The sequence below is a fragment of the Melanaphis sacchari genome, unplaced genomic scaffold (assembly GCF_002803265.2).
Source record: "Melanaphis sacchari strain LSU unplaced genomic scaffold, SCAv2.0 Contig4_pilon_pilon, whole genome shotgun sequence".
Taxonomy (NCBI): domain Eukaryota; kingdom Metazoa; phylum Arthropoda; class Insecta; order Hemiptera; family Aphididae; genus Melanaphis; species Melanaphis sacchari.
Window position 1 is genome coordinate 4,861,112 of NW_020271335.1, and position 24,214 is coordinate 4,885,325.

A 24,214-nucleotide genomic window follows, 5' to 3' on the forward strand; every position below is an offset into this window, starting at 1 on the left:
ACGGTTTACTTATCGGTATGGATCCTACAGATTCTAACCTGTTCCTGAATTCGATTTGAACATTCAATTCATATTTTTAAATGAAATACTTTGTAACAACAGAAATGGTTAAAAATAATGTTGCAATTGGTCAATAATTTAATTCAACTTCCAAAATCAAAGGACAAGTTTATGACAAAGTGAGTTCATTGCTACCAATGCCAAACGCATTTTCAAATTCAAAAAATGAATATTTTGTATATTGTTTTGCTTTTATAGGTCGTCATTATTCTCATTACTCCATTCATCTTTCAGTCATATATCAGTATACCACATCCCCACACACTTACAATAACTTAGTTATTTTTTAATTGACTACCAAAATATTCATTAGAAATTATTTATTTATTTGGCAAAACAATGTTTACCGAGTCATCTAGCTATTATTTTTCAAGATTGATTATGCCATTGACTGTTACAAAGCATACTTTTCAATATCAATAAAGATAATAATACTTTATCTGTGATCTATATTATATGAGGCTATTAGAGAGATATCAAATTTAATTTCGGTAATTTCACATCCAATATCATATGAATCTTTCTTTATCGGATATTTGGATGACAGTTGACGGATACCTATGTAACTCCTAAGTTGTTCAAAAAATAACATTTAGTGAGTGTTTGTGTATAACACAGTTACTATTGTGTTTGCAGTTTATACGTGTACCTATTTATTATTTCATAATAAATAGGTAACAGTCAATGTCATAATCAATCGTGAAAAATAAAATTAAAATATTTTTGTTAAAATATAATTATTTATATAATAAAATATAATATACATGTAAATGTATAATGATATTTTATGAACCATTATATAATAAAATAATAATTACAAAAAATACACGATATAGATATTGTCCATTTCATGAAATGGGTGTCCATATAATGTATTTTCGTCAAAATTCACGATCTAGACGAATTTCACTATGTAGATGCGACATATATATAACGTATTATTATTTTTAATGTTGAAATTAATTACGTTAAGATTGTTAATTGTAGCTTTTGACTTCTCATTTTTGATTTGGACATTTCTCTATTTTTGACATATTTAACTTGTTTATCTTCACAATCTTTAAATTTTTTTGTTAATTTAATGATATGTAACTGAAAAAATTATTATTTTTACATTAACATTAATTTAATGTGTTTTGAAATAAAATTAATCTATTAGATCATAATTTAACTCTTTTATGTTTCGACATATAATTGGTCATATTCATTTCTAGTTCCATTTTCCATCTTAATTTCTAAAAATGTCTAAAAAAATGATCTTTTTAAATTCTACGATTTTTAATTTATTTCCTGGTATTTGTGCAATATTTTTCTAAAATTACAAAAAAAAAACATATATTATTATATACAGGTAAAATATTGATAAATAATATACTAAAGAGTGTAATGCATTAGGTAACGCACAATCCTTCCTTTTAGACACGATTGTGTTTTTTTTGTAAGCCTGTAAATTGATTTTTACATTTTCTACGAATGTTACTATATATATTTTTTTTTGATGGTTAAAAGCCTATCACTAAAAAATTTGAATTATTTGAATCATTCAGATTATTTAGTTATTAAATTTTGGATTTTGGAAAATCCGGATTTTTGACATCTCTAATAAATTTACATTATTTAGCGTATAGTGAGTTGTAAGTACCTAGTATATTATACTCATCCATCCAAATTGTTATTAAGTCAACGTAATCTGCATTACTGGAACTATTAGAATCCATATTTATTATAAAATATAAAAAATTAAATCAAAAATTTACTAATGTATAATTATCAAATTATGTAACTGCAAATAATTAAATATTATAAATGCAACTAAATATATGTTGTTTTTTCAACGAGAATTGTTTCTAGGATATGTATACAAAAAAACAATATATGACAGTATAAAAAAAAATTATAATCAACTACACTTAACTTTAACATATGAGACTATAGCACACACATACTAGGTATTAAACATAGGGAGCAGTGGATTTTGTTCTGGAAGGGGATATACCTACCTATAATTTATTGGATAAATATAAAGTGGATTGCTTATAATCATGCTCTTATAGCCCTAAATTGCATATTATATTTGTGATTAAAACATAATATGGGTAATTTTATAATTTTATATCGAGTTTAAGTCAATACATTATAAACATTAAAAAAGAAAGGTTTTGGGGGATCTATTTCCATTATCCCTCCACCTCTACGACTCTGGTAGGGAGGTATTTATTTAAAAACAAATAAACGTAAGTGATAATGGTTAAAATTTATCATAAAATAAAAAAAAGCTTTTTTCCTAAATACTTGTTTTTTTTTCTATCGTTATTATTTAAATTAGGTGCACGTTTTTTGTGCTTTAAAAAAATTATGTCAAGAAAATCATAGGAATACTTTTACACAAAAAAAAAAAAAACATCCTAGAATTATAACATGTTAAACATGATTTTGAAAACACTAATTTGAATTATATAACGATTCTAAAAAAGGAAGTAGTGGGTACTTACTTCCAGGGGCAGATCCAGAAATTTTCCAAGAAGAGCGCATAGAAAGCAAAAAAAAGTCATCAGATAAAAAAACTTGGTCCAATAATATCTTATTTTTTATTTGATAGGGGGGGGGGCGCTCCCTTCCTCACCATTGAATCCACCCCTGTCTACTTATTAGTACCACATTATCATACAGAATCTGTGGTCTTAGTGCGTGTTACCAATTACTGTAAGGTAGGTACAAATTATTCTGTAATTATTAGAAAATTATTATTAGTTAACGATAAATGATTTTTATAACCTTTCTCGAGGGATATCCACCACCCAATCAATCATGAGACAATGGTCTCACGAAACACCCCATCATGCTGCCACTGCAGGACCGGGCTTTATTACTGGCGTCCGCGTTTAATATTAAAATCTTGGTAAAGTTTGAATATTGAAGTATAGGTTCAGAACATCATTTTTTTTCTTAATTAAACAAATTAAAACCTACATTGTCTTAACTAAATTTTAGTTAAAAACCACGGTTGTTGATAAATATTCGATATATTATACGTTTATACATAATATATTATCTATTGTGAACATATTATTGCATAGCGCGAGTTTCTATAATTATCCGATAGAGTGCAGTGAGATTATAAATGAAACTAAAAAGTAAAACCTGTAAAATGCCAATAATGTTTACTATCACACGTTTCCGTCGAATTTTAAAAATGTGAAATCCTGGAGCGGTATTACTTACTATGTTAAATTGTGGTTCTCTAATTTCAAATGCCAAAATGAACAGCATTGTTGGCCTCTCCGTCGTTGCCATTTGATGGTTCCTCGGAGTGACATAAAAGGTGGAACAAAAGTTTTAGATTTCACTTTACAAAAAAGTCTGAGTTCGGCGTCACTGGGAAGGTTTGTTTTGTATAAGGTAGTAAGATGGCGTATGCCCACTAAATCTCACTCACACAATTGATATAATTACATTATACGTATAAATCGTTCACAAAATCGGTGACCCAGCATAACATATTTGAAATTCCTTTTTTTGTTTTTTGGTAAATCATTATGTTTATGATAATTTTTAGTCCACCAGTGCTTTAGTGTTACACTCGTAAATTTCGTATGTCGATTATTAAACTAAATTCAAACAATAATGGAAATTAATAAATATACAATATAGTTACATGAAAAATACAGTATACCCAATAGGTATATTATACTATTTATAAACGTATTCACTTGTAAAAAATATTTTTTCTTTTTTTACTGAATACATATTTTATAGTTATCTATCAAATATTGAAAACATGTATTATTATATTATATATAATCTATATCAAGTATATATATTTCAAACCTTTACGTGACTCACCAAAAATATAATTATAACCCAGAGTTTGGATATCTCTGTCCTCTGATATAAATTATGGCAAAACTGCAGTCTGCACTCAGCAGTGCATAAAAACTTATTAAATATAATTATAAGTAGTGATGTTTACAATTCAAATTATTTATGATACCTATTTTCATTTCAATGATTTTCATAAATATTATTGATTATTATATTGGTACAGGTACACAGGTGAGAAAAACAGTATAGAAATATATATATATTTTAATAAACTTTATTTAAATATTATTTCTAAATAATTCTTACTTACACACAGATATACATCATATATAATTGAATATATATTTATATATGTACATTGTACACACATTTTTATAAACGAAATTTGTAGGTAGTACTTTATAATGTGAGTGGAAGGGGATGGTTACAGATCAGATATATTCGCCTATGGTGGTAAAATACTTTGGGCCAGCCCAAGATTCGTATTTACAATATGATATAAAAATTGCGATTTACAAATGTACATTCCATACAAAATCAAATTTTCACAATTATAGTGACGATAATAATAATAAAAATAATAATAGTAATATAGATAATAATAATAACAAATTGCAAGCATCATCTGATTATACACGATCAAATAAGATACATTTAATATAGGTAATATACAAACACTATTGTTTATCATGAAAGATTACAATACAAGGTTTTAATGTTACTATTATTATGATAACATAATTACGTGATATGCGATAAAGCAAAAAAACTATAATAATATGTGAGATACTATTATTGTGATATAATAAAAAAGATATTTAAAACTAATAAAATTATGTAAGTTCATTTAGATAACAATAAAATATTTTCGGTGGTTGAAAAAAAGTAAAATTTGCTTTTAATAGGAACGCATTATAACTGTAACGGACGGAAAAAGAAACAATATTTTTTCGACAAAGTATTTGTTGGAACATACAATCATATAATATGTCCCCTATCTGCATTTGTTTTAAATTTATTAAAAAAAAACTATCAAAAGCAATAAGTAGTCATATTTTGTAATAAATAACGCCGGGTAGATAACATCTGAAGTGTACACGTTTTGTTTTCAAGCTATATTTTAATAAACGACAAACACATTTTGTATAAACATCGGGATTTATAGTTTTTTATAAACATTATAATATCTGTTTACTTTACGCTAGAGCGATAGACCGCGGTAAGAAAAATTTTAGCTTATTATTAATTATAATAATATAATTTAATGAAGTTTGAAAAATATTTCCAAATAAAAACTTAATTATGAATCAGTGAAGAAATGCGAATGTGGATGTGTAGTACAGTGCAAAAGACACTAATTGCGTTATTCCCTAAATTGACGAACTTAACTAATGGTAACTATGGGAATAATTAACATAAGTTGTGGGCCGATAGACACGAAACACTAAATTTTGCTTTATACTAATATATGATAATTAAATTTTTGTACATGCGACGAGAAGAGTGAGTTGTCCGTCTAGAGATTTTAATATAAAACGCAAACGGATAAAAACGCAACGGGCTTCCATCTAATAATTAAACATTAACTAATTAATTATGTTTATATCACAGTAAAAATAATTTAAGACAATTAATTTTTTTTTCTCATAATAATATTTATTATTTCGGACGCCGTCAACGTGGTGGATGGTTGTTGGTCCCACCACGGTCTTCGTCTCATACCGGATCACTATTCCTGCCCACCGAACACATCATTATAGAATCTTGAGACAGATCATCCAGGGACGATGTTTCTGAAGCTGAAATGAATACGACAACAATTAGTAAAAATCACAAAAAATATTGAACGTTTCAATATTATATTTTTATAACTATGCTTCGATTGAAAACTGACTGTTTCTATTTACCTGGATTTTGAGGTATATAAATAGGAGATCCCCTCTGGTGAGAATGATTCGACGACGGAGGCTGTTGAAACGAATACGTGAGGTGTAGATTTATGTGACGGTTGAAATGATTTTCGGAACCGTTTTGTTGATGGTGAACTGTAAAACAAAAACAACATTGTTTTATCATGGTGGTCTGAACATGCTATATAATATATCTTAATTAAATAGCCTAATATCGCATTGGCGTAACTGTGAAAGAGGATGGCTAGGGGATTAGCCCTACAGCATACGTTTTTAGCCCTCATGAAATTTACCTAAAGTAGTAGCAAAGAAATCAAGGTTGTCATGCGTTTAATGTTTATAATGGTTAATAATAACATAAATTATGTATGTAATAACTAATAAGCATAAAAATATTATAAATACTTAAAAATGTCGAAGGAGAATAATATTTATCGGTTGTTCTGGTTTTCAATGAATCAATTATACGAAAATATAAAATAAAATTGATTCCTTTACTTATAAGAAGATAGTTAAAACATACGACGCTGTCACAAAAGTTACTACTAAACTACTAAATACGAACGTATACGATTATAAGAATTAAATGTGATTATTACTGAATAAATAATATATGCCATATTTAGTAATTGTTAACATTTGATTTTTTTAAATTATTATTTTATGTAAAAGGCCCCCCTTTTGACTCAATGAATTATTTTGAACTTTGATTTTCTATGGCCCTATAATAAAATCTCAATAACTACGAACTTAGTTATGCTCATGTTAATACGGTCGTGACATATTATGCAACAAATAAACGATTTTAATAAAAATACGATCCCCATAAAATAAATAAATAGTCATCAAACACTGTTAAGTATAGTAAAGTTTGAATTTTAAATTGCTTATTGTAAAATACATACGTAATCCGGATGGAGCGCTTTTCACTTTTCCGGTGTGCAAATGCTTTTTTTGTCTCGCCCTAGAATTTTGAAACCATACTTGAGTAACTCTTTTGCTCAATCCAGTAATTTGCGCTATCCTTTCGAGATCTTGCCCATCGGGATTAGAATCCAATTGAAAATTAGCTTGTAACACCTGCAATTGTTCTTCGGTAAATGTGGTCCGTACTCGTTTTGCTTTATTCTTGCTGTGATAACTTTCAGAATCTCCACCCTCTGGAAAAAAATATAAATAATATTATTTTTGAAGTATTATGCATATTATAAAGTAAATAGACCATCAGTCATATTCTCATTTAAATTGTAATCAATTATTTAATAAAATAACATCAGAAAACTAATAGATACTGCAGTTCCATCGTAGAAACTATCCCCAAAGAAATGTATTTACCAGTTAAGATACATGGAATTTACCAAGAAAAAAATTGTCGGTAAATTAGCATGAAATTTGGTGGTAAATTAATAATTTTTTGTTGTGTAATTTTATTTATTCAATTTATTTCAAAAATTATTCATTTTGTCATTAAATTATAAATAATTATCATTTATAATTCACGCCATTAGTGATAACAATATAAAAAAATAAATTAAATGTAGGGAAGGAATATAAATGTGTATAATAAAATATATTCTAAAATTCAAACCTTGTAAATAAATAACGATATTTATGATCATATGGTTTTCATTTTTTAATACAGTGATATTTATGTTTTCAAAATATAATAAAGAGTTAATAGAGATTAGATGCAGTAGGTATGTATGTGTGTCTATTATTCAAATTTAAAGACTGTCAGAATATATTTAAGCTATACTAATTAAATCTTGTAAGAACATTTATAAATGAAGAGTCACTATTGATTCTATCAATGGTAAAAATAATCTATTCAATTTACGTAAATTTACATTTACCCGTAAAATGCATCAGGTAAATTTAATGTACTCACATCACTTATTACAACTCGTTCATAAACTATTATAATTATAATTTAGTTACATACATTAAGTATATGTTGCACTATGTTTAAAAATTGTATTGATATATATATAATTAATTTTGTGACAATATTACACCGCGTTTATAATAATATATTTAATGTAATGCTCGAGTTTCGGATGTTCGAGACCAAAGGCAGAAGATGATCATTTCAACCATTGCCAGTATTTGCCCCTGTGATTGAAGGATATATGTATCATAATTACAGAGGAGGATTTGACCCTTATGAGCGCGATTCAGCCGGATATTCGGGGTGCTTTATACAATCATTATATTCAACCTTTGTGACTGTGATTTGAATAGCCAACCACGCACAAAATTATATGTCTATACAATTTATTTAATAAAACAGACACGCACTTGATCATGAATTGTAGATATTGAAATGTCAACTAAACATTTCTCTATGTATTCTGAAACCATAAATATGGATAATACATTATATAGACGCACATAAAAAAAAAAAAAAAAAAAAATAGAATAATTGTTTCTAAATTCTAATATATTTTATTATTTATTTTTAACATAGGTATTAAAAATGTAATAAATTTTAAATTGTAAAATTATACAACTGTTTGCGATTAAAACATTTAGATTAAACTTGAGGAATAATAATAATTGCAGGTTTTCATAGTGAGTTATATTCATATTTAAGTACCGTATAAAAATGTGCGTATTAAAAATAATAAAACAAGAAAAAAACAGCTATATTTACAATAAAGAGACTATTATATATTTATATAAATGAGATAGATCTAAAGGTAATCGAAACGTTAATAGTTATTTTGGGTTTTGAAACGAAATAATGTGAGTACCTAATGGTATTTTACACTGATTACTGGTCGAAAACATCGAGTGACAGGGATGCGTCGAATAATCATCGGCAATAGATATTCGTTAATATTAATATATATTATAATATTATAAAATATATAAAGACAGAGAATACATAATTTGGTAGTTCGAAATTGTATTAAACCATAGCTTTACAACTAAAAAAAAGTATTAACATACATCAGACTTGTAAAATATGTGCACGAAAAATGTTAAATTTTTGAAAAATTTAAAGCAAAAATTTCGAGAATAGAGATTACAAATTACAATATAGATACAATAGAGATAACAAAATCAAAAATTAATACTATAATATATATATAATATACATCATAAAAATATTATAAGTCACATACCTAGTCCTTTCCCTAATATGCAGAAATTACTCTCAAATGACACGCAAATACCTAAGTGGCTTTTTAAATGTAAGCTAATTCTATCAAAAAGTATTAAAATGTATGAATATAATTTTTTTTCTATATAATTTCAAGTACCAAATAAAAAAAATATATTTTTTGCTATTTTTATCGTTTAAATTGTATTTTTATTTTTAATGACAGTATATATTTTTAATTTCATATTCCAAAGCAGAATATATTTTTAAGAATTTTAACATTAAATTTAAAATGAGTATTTTATGTTTTGAAGAGCAGAGTGTAGTTTAAAATATTGACGGATACTAATTGTATTGTGTTGACCAACACTGATCTTCTCATAAAAACTTTAAATACTGATATAAACAAATAAATTATTAGTTTTAAAATTTGATTTTACACAATATTAAAGTTCTGAAAAAAAGTAATATTCAACTTAAGAGTATGAAATAAAAATTAATGTTTTCATTAAAAAAAAAAAGCCTAAAAGATAACGTGATGGAAAAAATTATTTTTTTCTTTTTGTAATGACTTCAGATTATTTCAAAAAACATACAAAAAAATTAGTTCTCACCTCAAAAATAATCGTCTAGAACTAGGTATATTCCAAAATTTATATAACAATAACATGGAATTGCAGCACAGCAAGAATTATATACTGTGCAGCCGATCGGCATTCGTGAATGTAGACACGTTTACTATAATATTATCGTAACTTTGGGATAGTAGCATGGTATATATATTAAACATTGTACGTGCTCTATATTTCTATACAGATCTTTTAGTGATTTCAGTACTATATTTATAAAGGCGGAAGCGGTGTTCGGTGCGAATTGAATCAGAAAAATGCCGTATATAGACTTCTTTTGCAAAGGCGGCGATGACATCATTGTGGGCGGTCGAGGGGTGAGTAAACGCACGAGGTGGTGTTTTTCCTCCCGTATGGCTCTATAAGTATATATATATATATTTTTTTTATCGTCGGAACTGTATAATATTTGATTATCGCGGGTAAATTCGATTTGGCACGGCGATTTCACGGTTGACGGATAAACAATGGGACCACCCTATGCTCACACTAACCCTTAACTCGTATATACAGATACACACACACATACATATAAGACTATGAGATTGACCTAATTAAACGCACATTCGGGGTCACTGAAGGGTCGGTTGCATCTCGAGAGAACACAGCCATCATCAGGGCATCTTTAACTAAACCAAATCGAATCGAAATCAAAAGGCAAATAGGCGAATTCATACATATAACATATTTAATATATATATGTTAGTGGAAATTTTGATACTACGTAATTTTAGTGAATTACAATCAATAATGACAATGATTATTTTTCTTAGTTAATAAGGATATTTTCTAGTAATTTAAAATACTAACTGATTCAGGCAATGTTGACATATCCAATATCTATATACATATTATTATTATCTAGTCATTATCATGAATGTTTACGAATGTAAATATTCTAGCAAATAAACTAATATTATGGTGCATGTTTGTTTGTTAATTTCAATAAAAGTAGGAAAAAAAGTACGCTAAAAATAATACAACAAAAATAAATTTATGATTTATATTTTTTTGTCAACTTAGTAATAATAATATTATCATACAAATATATTGTTATAAAATATAATTATGAAATTTTAAAATGCATTTTTTTTCTTAAATTTACATACTTAAAACTAAACCACAAAGTTTCAATTATACGAAAAACGCTTTGAAAATCTGACGAGGGTGGTATAGTTACTCACCCATCAAAATTAAATACAGTATACCGAATTACCAACCATAATTTTCTATACTATACACTAAAATTGACTCAAATACTCAATTAAATAGTTATTTAGATTCAATTTTGTAAATAGGATGCTTTTATGTTATATAGTACCTAAAATTAGTGCTTGCGGGTGAATATTATAACCTTTGACCAAATTGCCTTTAATTATGTATAAATATATTTTACAAAAATATTATACATATAAAGTCTGATATTTGTATCATAAATTCAGCGTAATATTATATGGGAATCGATTTGGATTCCGAAAGCATCAATACAAATTCGATTTTACCTATTACTATGGTAATTTAATCATACAAGTAATATAATATACGAATGTATACTATAATTTATAATATTATGAGATTAATAGAAGCAATATGGTGAAAAATATAACTGAAAGCATATTTTTTATTTTCGTTTTAACAATAATTTATTGATAATATAATAGATGCATACCTGACGAGCTTGTAGTGCCACCGTCCACGATATCCAAATAATGAGGTTTGCATAAAACACGACCTTCGTGCAAAGCAAACTCTTCTCCTGTGTTCAATTGACGGTCACAGGCGTCGCACCGGAAACATGCCAAATGGTAAACGTGATCCCTGGCCTTTCGCACCCAATGCGAAGCGGAAATGCCTTTCGAACACTTTGAACACACAGTACCGAAACTCCTGAAACATAAGCATGGAAAAATTATAACTAGTTGTGCAACACAAAAACATGGTTTTTGTTTAAATATAATGTAATTTTATTGCTTACTGCTATTTGAATTAGTTACAGTACTGAATTTTGCGGCAGTATTCGCCGCTCCTACATCACAAGCATATAGTACACAAGTGTTTTGGTAGTTAAATTACATTACGAATTACTTAAAAAAATTATAAATAGGTTATTTTTTTTTTTATTTGTTCAAGATACACTCATTTTGAGTTAATACATTAGCTCAGTTATACAATTTAAGTTATTTTTTAATTTTTGATTTGAAATTATCACTGGAGTTCAATTATTATGATGTCAATACATTGACTAAGTAATGATAATTAAAAATAATTTATAAAATTTTTATTCAAGAACAATAATTGCTTAACACAATTTATTCTGTATTTTTGAAAAAATTGGTTTTAAATAATAATGCATTTTCCAAATTACTATACTATTATTGCAGTAAAAATGTTTTGTCAAATAGCTATTACAATAATTTTATTGTCAAAAAATCGTACATTGAAAAAAAAAAGTAACCAGTTATTTAATAATTTTACTTTAAAAAAGTAACTATTAAATAACATATAAATTAACTATACGTATATACTTACAATAAAATGATATTACTTAATTTGCAACTTAAATTACTTAAAAATAAATTTTAACCTAGGCTAAGTTCCCAACACTGTGCAAAATGTGCAAGTTAGGCAATAGAAGTAATTCGAGTTTGAAACCTTGTATTGATTTGCAGAAGTACATGCTCGCCGGTGTTTAATATTGAATATTGTAATACATATGTAATATAATATATCAAAACTGAGTAAAAATCGATACCAAAACGACATTGCAATTATTATATTTGCATTATATATTTATAAACTAAACTTATAATCTAACTAACTCATTGCGGCCATGCTGCATTTTCATCGCAGCCTTTCAAAATTTTCACCCCAGCACGCACAATTGTGTTGTAGTTTCCCGCAGAACACATAATATAATATACGCGTAATCATTAATCGCATAAATCGTCATCCAGATTGACTAACGTCGACGTGCCGTGCTTTGAACCGCATACATACCTAATATTATATACATACAATACGTGCCAATACATGTATATATATATATAATTTGATTTTTCCGCGTCAACTACCACGATGTAGTTAATTGCACAAAGTCCATAATCCGCCCGTTATATATAAATATATATATACAGTGTACAGGTATATATTATTCAACGTCGAATTTACCTATTTAACCGAACAAACATTTCGCAAATGTCATAAAGGCTATAGCTACGGCCGGGGTGTGAATGCATCGAATGAGGCGTATATTAATGATTAGAGGTATGAATGTTATGTCCAAAAAATTGCTTTTATGCCCCGAAAACTCAAATTAATTCACCAATAAAACGCTATTCAAGTTTTTTTTTATTTTAAACAGGTTTTGAACCAAGAAATATATTTTATTAAATCTAAAAAAAGATTATATTTAATCTAATAAAACTCTTGTTAGCACGCTACAAAGTCATTTTTTCAAGTAAAAATCTAAAAATAAAATTTTAAAAAATCGGATATATTAAAAACTATACAAAACATACGTTTAATACGAGTATCTCATAATCTAACCCAACCTCCAGAAAATAGTGTTTCAAAATGTATTGAAATTTGAAATCCCAGTCATAATAGCTCGAATTTTATAAGAGCCCAATATAATATTGTATTTGTGATGTATCACATTCAAGGATAGTCAAAGATAAAAAATATAATTTAAAACAGTGAATTTATTCTAAGTATCGTGTGTCATAAATAGTAATTACTAGAGCATTAAATATACCGAATTATTATCAATCGATCAAATATTTTTCATGTCATAATATTATTACACCTCGTATAAAATATATTTTTTTAAACTATTCCGAATCATATTTGACAAAAAATGTCATCCTTGGAGTTAAGTATTAGGCGTGACCGGAAGAGGTGAGTGACAATAAACGTTATATTATATTAGAATTGAAAACAAAAAACAAGTTTATACAGCTGAAAACAAGTTGTATATTTTGTCATCGTTTTTCAAATATTATTCCTATTAAGAGTATACATTATTATAAAAATAGCTTTATTACATAAATATATACAACAGAAAAAGTAAAAGTTGTATATCATATTACATATTATTGAGATTGTCATGGCTCCTGGTTATATATTAGGATAATTAAAAATGAATTAAATCATAAATAATGGTTTCTTAATGTATTAATTTAATACATAAATTAATAAAAATAGTAAATTAAGGATCGGTATTCGTTAATTATGTACGGTGTTTAAAATCTATAAATATTTTTCTTACACCAAATAGCTACTAAAATATAACTTATCTAGTTTTAGTTTTTTTTTTTTTTTTTTTAATACAATAATATAATATATATATATTATATCATAATATTATAGAAAATTATCATTTTATATATTCTACAGTTTTTTGATTTTTAATCTATTGTGTTATTATATTTTATCTCAGAAATCAATATCTACTTCATTTTTATCCCTTTCACTACGGAAAATTAAAATATTATATTTTATACCAAACATATTGTAATGAATATTACTTATTTTATGCAGCAAGTACAATGTATAGTCTCGATAAAAATAAACAGAAATAATAAAGTAGTAGTAAGGCGTCTCTATGTTATATAGATAAAGAAGAAATCTTCTTGTGTAAAGTTTTTTAGAGAAAAAGAATAAGAGTTTTATTGTTTTGCGTACTGGGAATGTTTATATTGTCCTTGTATTATGCAAATAACGGAAGGAAACAAACCTTGCAATTGCAAAAAAAAAAAAAATGAGAGAGATCGGTGGAAAAAGAGAAGGAGAGTGAGAATTTGGTACGGATGAAAAAAGACCTGGCGCGTATATGAGGGTATAGAACCGTGGTAGGAAAGTTTCATCCGGTTGAGCGCGTGTGCGGGCGTGCAAAGGCGGTTAATCCAATTGGCCATCCAATCAGCTCTGGCAAAGACTACCCCCCTCCCCCAACTAGTCGTTCTTCGTTCGCCTCTTCAACCACCTCATCAAAAACCACCCGAGCTACAAGGAATAAATAATATAAGACTCGATGTAAAAACGCACGAAGCCCGTTTGCATGTACACACATCTATGTGTGAATGTATAAGAAAACATCATAGATCATATTTTTCGGGATACTTAATATATACGTTACGGTTCAAATAATACATAATAATATGTTCTTATACATAATTCAGTCGAGATTTTCCAAAGAATGTATGATTTAAAATTATTCAAGTTATAACATATTCGCTGATTACTATTGAACTCGCTTAACTCGTTAGGCCAAATAAATTATTATGGGAAAAGTTCCTTTTTCATAAAACCGTAAAATTATCACTTATAAGATTTCACCATCCATTTTCTGCATAACCTTCACGTAATCTATTCGCATCAAATGTATTATTTTCATTATTTTCAAGTTAAGCATAAGTAACACACCGTATCAAATCCTGATTTCGATTTTAAATCTTTCTATGTAAAACTCGAATTGCTGAAAATAAAGTTTAAAATCGAACACAGTATATTACATGACGTAATACTGAAGCATCTGAAGCCACTGTTTTAATTATGTTAAATAATCAGATTAACCAAAAAACATTAATTTATCTCAATAGTTTGTATATAACTCAGTAGTACAGAGAAATTTTAAAATATAATATTAAAATACAAATAACAGGTAAGGTTGTTTTCACATTAAAAATTAAAACCATATATTTGTTTCTGAATCATATTTTATTAAATTTATAAAAAGCTATCAACTTATTCTCTTTGAAAGTCAAATAAAAATATATGAAATCTTTTACAGAATCTTGCCATACATGAATACATTTATTAGCGAATAATACTATTTTTTTTAATATACCTACTATTTACGTGTTATCGCTAAGTTTTAAATCTTAGTCGTTTGTATGAAAACGTTCAAGTTAAAAGTGATTTTTTTCAATTATTTTTATTGAGCAATTATCACGCAGGGACCAGTAAAAAATTTGAAGCTTGACATAGTTTTTTGTATAAAATTATTAATCATTAGTTTAAATTTAACACATTTATATTATATAGTGTCTGATTGACATAGGTTTTTTCAATCCCGCCCAATGAAAAAATTGAAATATTGTGCCTATGAGTTTAAGTTAACCAAATTTTACTGTAGACGCTCGCACGTATTATATTTCACCAGGCCGTGGTTGATCATACTTAATATAATATTACACACGTGTGCAAGTGTGCGTATACAATGCTACGGCGGTGGTAGATAATCTCATTACCTACGCGAGTTCTCTGTATATTATTATTATTATTATTATTATTATTATTACTTTATACCGACGACGCGCACACATTGGTATAACACACGATATACCGGCTGAATAATACCCAAACTATATAAAATATATTATTATTATTATTACGCATGTATATCTCGACCCCGCCGCCGTCCTCCTTTAAAACTTAATATAATATTCGTATCGACGACAAACGAAAAAGTCGTCGTCGGGTTTACCCACGTATATATTGCAACATCTACAGTTTTCGAGATTATTATATTACGCGATCCACGCTCCGAGGCCGTCGCTCGTCTACCGCCGATCTGCGTATATAATGGCATTACGACGTGCGAATAACAAATATATACATATATATATATTATAAATGACAAACGCCGAACGAAAGAGAGAGAGAGAGTGAGAGAGAACTAGAATCGTGACCGGAATTATTCTTTTCATCTCGTCGTCTCGAACGAGTCCGTTCTTTAAAACAACAACAAAACATAAATAATAATATCGAAACTTTTCCGTTGACGAGAGCTTTTGTGTACATGACGCGCGCGCGGACGAGACACATATTATAGTGTAATATTATTCCATACCTCGGCGGGACGTGGCCTGTGTATTGATTGACAGTCTATACTTGCTATTATTGTTAGGATTATTATTGTTTTATTGAAATTTCACGACCGTACACTGCGAGACGACGGGGGTGTACCAGAATCGTATTCTAAGACGAGTCTGCAAATTCAATCACAAATATATGTATATATATATTATAAATGCGTATGTATTGAAAGGGATTTCGCAAACATTCTTCATTATTATCTTCTTAGACGGTTTAACGTGCTGCACACGATCCTAACATTTAATATCGATGACGTTGTTGTTTTTACCCTTTACGTTGATACATTTAGTTAATGATATTACTTGACGGCGAAACCGCACTAAATAAAATTTTGATTTTTCATTAGTTATAATCATTGCTATATAAATATTTTATCTACTTTTAATTACACGATCTGAAACAGAATACTTTTGTAAAAACATTTCGTTTTATCAATATATAATATTGAATGAATAGTTAAATAATACACACTACCATTCGTTAACTATTTGTACACAAAATTTAAAATAAGGTTAAAGATGATAATATTATATAGGTATATATTATGTAAGAGTCATATTAAAAGGGTGTACAAAATCACATGAATTAAAAAAAAAAAAAAGAAAGAGGCATTCAAATTCCTTATTCCCTTGCACAACGCAATTCAAACTCTCTTATGTTTTAAATTTAAACGTATACTATTAAAAAAAATTAAATTAATACATAGTACCTACATAAAAATACATTTATTTATAATGACAACTCGATTATAATATAGTGTTAAAAACGAGTAAGCTTCGTCACCCCTTATTGCCATAGTAATAACATCATTAAATATGTATAATATAAATATATATTACGTTATAATAAACAAGTCGTGTATACATAAAAAAATAAAATGTAATCTTTGTATACTTCGTCACTATATAGGAAGTTAATTTAATAAACCAAAATGCAGGGGTTGTTTTCATTTTATTTAAAAAATGCTCTCCTTCGAAGACCTAAAAAAATAAATGTTAAAAATTGTATGTAGTATTAACGTATATATAAACGTATACAACGTGTATAATAATTAGCGTTTTTTAGATATGAGACCACTTTTCATTATATATATATTTCTAATTATAATCCACTAAATGTCAATTTTATACGATTTCTCAGTTTATCTGTATTTTATAGTTATTACTTATTATTATTATTATTATTATTCAGTTCAGTTCAAATATTTTGATAACGACGCACGTATGATAACAAAATTTATGATTGTGCACAATATGTACTTGCATATTATAATCTATAAATATATACATATATTTGTGATCTAATAAAATAACTGAATGAGTTGTTAAGAAACGCTCTCGGCAGGATTGATATTTTCAAGAGACGCGTTTTATTATTTATTCAAAAAAGTTTGACGGTGATAATAATAATCATAACAAAATGGTTGTGGGAAAATTTTATCAAAATAAAACCCTGTTTGTTTAGATACCTAATAAAAATACGAAAGAGAAAAAAATAAACGGCCATCTTTATGCGAGCGTGTCAGCTGGTGCTGAACATATACGAGTATGCTCGTCAGGGGTACTTAAATGCGTACTATAGACATTTAAATCTTTCTCCATTAATTCAATGCAAACGCCAAACATAGTTCGATCATGAATCACGCCGTGCTTATTATAATAACGTCATTATTATATTTGTGTTTACAAACTCCATGTGTAGAGTGTAAACGACATACACATGTCACTGAAAAATAAAGTTATTATTCTATCTTAATACAATAACAAAATATTATTATGATCAATGATCATATTATAATATACATTCACACGAACTTGAAGAATAATAATTTCATTATTGATTCTAATACGTAGGTATAGATAGGTTAGACTCTATTATTAACTCGCTATCAGATCTATTAAAATGATTTATTTTACGTTTTATTAATTATCTTCATCTTATTATACAATAAGTATCATCTAAACATTTTGAAAATATTTTTTTTATTATATAATTACAATTTAGATCAAATAAAATTTGCGTCTATTCAAAATAAATTACATTTTTACAATATAAAATACGGTTTATCAATAGTGGTAAATAATTCACTAATGATAATTATTATTTTTTGTCTTTTCATAAATGTAATTATTTTTTTAATACACGACACCTTTATCGGCTTATCGTCTTACCTGTATTTCATGTAAAACGTTTCAAGAGTACAAGTTAGAATATTTATCATTGATTCTACATCAAGTTCTTAACATCGGATAAAAATCATGGTGAATACAAATATTAATAATTAAGGTTGAACAGTAGATGTTCGTATAATTTATATATATTTGTAATAAATTCACCTTTATGAAACTGTTAACGGATTTGGTGAACTGGCCGGAAAAATCAAAACATCATTCAAGTGATTACAAACAAGACTTAGAAACCCGCAGTACGTGCTAGAATATAAATGACAATGGAATATTTAATAAAATATGCATATAGGTCATTGTATTTAAAAACATAATCTGCAGCTGTTGTAATTATTTTTTGTAGATCAATTTTCGTGTTAATTTATAATTAGAACTTATATTATGTATTCACCATAATTGATCGCATCTTAAGTTTGTTTATTTTTCGATACCACACATTTGGATATTTTATGATTTATTATGAACGATAATATTCTATAAACAGAATTAATAATTTTTTTTATTCTAACTACACAGGAATATACAAAAAGTTTAATATATTTTTAAGGGTTAAATACTTTCACTGAATATAAAAAAAAACATAAACGATATATTATAAAAATGTCAGAATATTTAAAAGAAATGTTTATGGTAAACTTTAAGTATGAAATAATCATCATTATATTACACTAATAATCTATAAGACTGCGTTATTTTATCCAAATACAATAATGTGTATATAATATAATATATTATTAATTTAATAATTATTGCTATCACCATAACCTTTATCAGCAACTATATAATATTATGAAATTAAAACGTTATTGATGTTGTCGTCCATAAAAAAATTAATGAATAGTGTTTTTAATACTTATGGTATTTGTATTATAAGTAGCTGTTATTATTTTTGTTTTATATATTTTTTTTAGTTTTAAATATAAATCCATGATTAATTTATATGTCGATTACTCATAAGTTTCCAAGTAATTATTTACAACAAAAGTCTGGGGCGTTGTTTATGAAAAATAATACATTTCGAATATTTTAGTGTTGGTCAACATAAAAGTTAAATTGTTGAGTATTTACATTATTTACATTTAAAAAAAGTAGGACTCATGACCATGAGTCATGGAGGTAATTTTTAAAACTATTTTGGTGGAGTTAAATTTTTAATACGTCCATATACTATGTAATTAATCTTAGATATCATCGAAAATTCGGTGTACGATATATTGATCAAGGTAAAAGAGGACATTTGTATGAAAGTGCATCTATAGATCAGAGTTTACTGTAGCGACTTATTTGACGGCCGATTATAAAACACCATTGCGAAAACAGACATCACCTTCAAGACGCGATTTTTGCTATCTAAAATAAATTGCACAGTTTTTTGAACACGTTAAAAAAGTTACACGTTTTTCAAAATTATATTCATAAGTATAAGCGGTATACCTACTACTTTTTCAAAATATAAATATACACTCAAACGTGGTTACTGTTCACCCGATGTAAACATCAAACATTAAATATTAAAACGTTAATGTTATTAGGTATGTAAGTACCTATAACCTACGCGTTATTATATTATATATTATTGTTTAATCACACGAACGCCAACGTGCGGTATCCGGCATTTACCTGCAAGCGTGCAGCAGTACGGGCGAGCGGCATAATATAAACGTTTTTCAAAAGACACGCGTATATACATTATTCAAGACAAAATATAAAGAACATACATTTTTTTATTTTATTTTTTTTGTTTTGTTGTGGACAGATTATAGTTTTAGGCCCATTAGTAACGGGGACCAGTGGAATAAATGAGAAGTTTTGTTTTGTGTGTTTGCCGGTCGGCGCATGGTAATGTACATTTTGTAAAAAATCACGCACACCGTCATACATACGATTATTATTATTACTATTACTATTATTATTATCATTATTATTATTTTAAAGGAATATTAAAAATACGAAGAAAAAACAACGCGTAAGAAGGTCAAGTCTATACAACACGCGTGCTCCGGAGACTTATGAAAAATTCAAAAAAAAAAAAAAATACAACCGGACTTAACATAATGATTTGTCACACGTTCACCGTCCGTCCGTCTATCGTCGGCTCGCGACGTTTTGCCCGGAACGAATGTATTCAAAGTTCGCTGCTCGCTCAGGGCTGCTTCTATGCATATATTTATATGTGTGTGTATAAAATGTATATATTATGTTTGTATTCGTCATAAACAACGACGTACGAATTGAGTATTCCAATGGTTCGGTAGTTACTTGACTGAATATAATATAACGATTACTAAATGCGTTATACGTACTAAAATTTAGAGCAGTACATATATACTATTATTATATTATTAAGATCAAAGAATTCCCGATTTTTCACCGATAAACATTGGTAATATGTATTATAGGTATATGTGTACCGGGATCGTAATTGAGTGCACTACGCTACAATGGATATTATAAAAGTTACACTTAACACTCGTTCATGATTGTTTCGGGTTTTACAGAAATAATAAAACAACCGTCCGATAATGATATATACCACAACATCAACGTGATTAAAAAACTGGAGAAAAATATGTAGTGATGTGTGATTAAGCCATTATATATCTTTTAGCTTTAAAATATATCATAAGACAATTATAATAATTAATAGCCATTAAGAATATAAATGTAAAGTAAATCAATAAATTAAATAGTGACATCATATCAAAAGATCAATGGACATTGGACATAATAAATTATGATTCAATAATAATCGATTATTTTATATAAAACAATCTTTACAAAAAACAAATAAATTAATAATTACAAATAATCGAAATAACTGACACTGATCCATTTTAGTTAATTTTCTAGTTGGAAAAATAGTCAATATTTCAATTATGAAAAAAGTTTAAAAATAAATGAAAACAATTAGCATATTACTTTAGTTTAAAATATAATATAGAATCCATTTTAAGTTATTTTTGATTGTTATTAATTGTATGCAATATATTTATCTACATACCTGTTTGTAAAAATCAATAATGAAAAAAAAAAAAATGAAATTGATGTATTATTGATGCACTATATCACTTGTATCATAAAAATCTTGTTAAAAATGATTTTATGTAATTAATTATTTTTAACTTTAGTTTTTTAATAATAATATTAAATGCATATAGGAATTCTTATTATGTGAAATTTTCCCGATTCTATGTTCTCCGTCAATTAATCAAAAAAAAAAAAAAAAAATCTGTGCAAGTACTTATTATGTTATTAAATAAACCTACTTATATACATAAAAATAATTTTTTATTACAAATTAATTTAAATATAGGTGAATACAACTTGAAAATTGAATAAAAAGTCGACAAAATAAAATGGAAAATTTTAAATAAAAATCGTTTGTTTGTTAATGTTAGAAATATATTGTAAATCATTGCAGAGTGCTTATAAAACTGTAATAAATGATAAAGTGTATCTAAAAATAAGTATATTAGGTACATTACAGCCACTGTGCATAACTTATGCATAGCACAAACAAAGTTTAAATAATATATACATAGATAAACATTTTCAAATAAAAATTGGAATGCCAATTTACCATAATATAGCTGTTAAACCGGTTTTAAACTTGATTATTATGTTCACTATATGAAGACAATACCTAATATAATTACAATACAACACCCAAAACTTATTTAAAATAAAATGAATAATTAAAAAATTAATGATTAAATAGCCTTATTCCGGGTAAGCGTTACAGAACTTTATTTACAAAATGAATTCCTAATAGCAGTGAGTAGATAAACTTTATTGATTGTATGATAAATATCTTTTTAATTGATAAATTGTACCATAATTTATTGAATATGTTTTAGAGTAATATACTATGTATAATATGTATGGTTTAAGAATTTGATAAGGTTTACTCTATCAAACGTGGTTATTACAACATACTATCAATGAAAACAATTTTGTGTATTTACGTTTTCAAGCAAAATGTTTTATTGCACCAATAATTATTAATTTTTTTGTATATTTTCAATAAAAATTCTTTGTTGATGGTTTAAATCGATAAGACACACTTATATTACAGGAGTATTTGACATTATAATAATAATACATATTATATATTAGGCATAGAAATGTGATTAATTTTTTTCCTAACCTAGCAAATAGGATATGTTGACATATTTTGTTTGATGAGACCATGAAGTTAGTAAGTACCACAGTTATCTTATCGATAGTATCTTAGATAATCGTGTTAGGTACCTTAAAGGAATATCTTTATATAGTGGTATAATAGTGGTAATGTCATCGACACGGGCGAGTTTGAGTTCAGAGACTTTATCGGGTCGATAATAAATATAAAAAACGTATTAACAATACATATAATATTATAATATATAAAAAGAAACGTTTACGTATTTGCAGCAGGCAGGTAACTATATGTATAATATTGACAGTAAAAAAATGGTCCGGATAAATCAATCTTATTAGTCGCGCGCGCAGTATATATCACCAACTACCAACACATTACGCTATACCTATATACATATAATAATAATATAACCCTTCTATATAATAATATATATCTTATGTAGTAGTGGTGGTATGTGTGTGTGCGTGTGTAGTGGGTTTTGATTTCTCTCGCGCGTATTACAATAAAATATATATACCTCACGTGTGTGTAACCTTTGTACAAATAATATAAACACTCCGGATGAGTAGGCATGTTCTCGGTATATTTTTATTTTATTTTATTTTGTTTTTTTTTTTCTATTTTGTTTTCTTTATTGTACGATCGGACGTTTGAGGAATCATTTGTCATCTCCTCTCCTCTCCAGGGACACCGACCGCGATGTGTTTTCTACGTTCCATACAAGTGTGAACTACTCGACCTTGCGGCCATCGACCAATATTACGATCAATTTTTTTTTATTTTTTATTTTTTTTTTCACCATCATTATTATTATTAATGTAATAATTCGTATTGATCGAAACACGCGGAGGTTTGACCCCGAAGCGTTACATGTTTGAGGTCATCAACACCGAAGAATTATCGAAACCGATTTTTTATCTGCAACAAGACTACCTATATATTCCCAGAAAAATGACTTTTTTCGCTATGAAAGTCCCATATCGTGTTGTCTAACTAGCACCTTGTAAACCAATCGAAACTAATCCCATATCCAAAGCAATACTGCACTATTACTAATACGTTTATAATATCATGCTTACAAATCATACAATTACACGCACATTTTACGTAAATAGTTACATATTATTGTATCGTCTTAATGTCAACAATGACTAGTGATATGAAAAGTGGTATTAAAATTATTGAATAATTATTAAAACATATTAGTAATAGGAACTCACAAATGTTTCTTATTTTATTCTATATATAAATTAACAATCTTCATTATAATACACTGTGTGTACAAGTCATATATACCAATGTCATTATTATTTTAAAAATAATTCTAAAACAGATTCAAGATTTTAAATATTATCAAAACACCTAAATGAACTATATTTTTTAAATAAAAAATATTGGTTAAAATAATGAAAAATAATTATGTTTAAATATGTTTTTATCTTGGCTAACCAGTCGATATAAAATAAACTCAAATACATATA

At 27.0% G+C, this 24,214-nt stretch overlaps 1 protein-coding gene across 1 annotated transcript in view; it reads right to left on the reverse strand.

Moving 5' to 3' along the window:
- Positions 1 to 4,729: 4,729 nt before the first annotated feature.
- Positions 4,730 to 24,214, reverse strand: part of LOC112598838 (LIM/homeobox protein Awh) — a 52,885-nt gene continuing 33,400 nt past the window's right edge. The window contains exons 4-7 of the mRNA XM_025345471.1: positions 11,197 to 11,414; positions 6,698 to 6,952; positions 5,790 to 5,927; positions 4,730 to 5,681 (exon numbers count right to left, since the gene is read on the reverse strand). Of these exons, the coding sequence (XP_025201256.1) occupies positions 5,599 to 5,681; positions 5,790 to 5,927; positions 6,698 to 6,952; positions 11,197 to 11,414 (694 nt within the window). The 3' untranslated portion in view covers positions 4,730 to 5,598. The remainder of the gene's footprint in view (positions 5,682 to 5,789; positions 5,928 to 6,697; positions 6,953 to 11,196; positions 11,415 to 24,214) is intronic.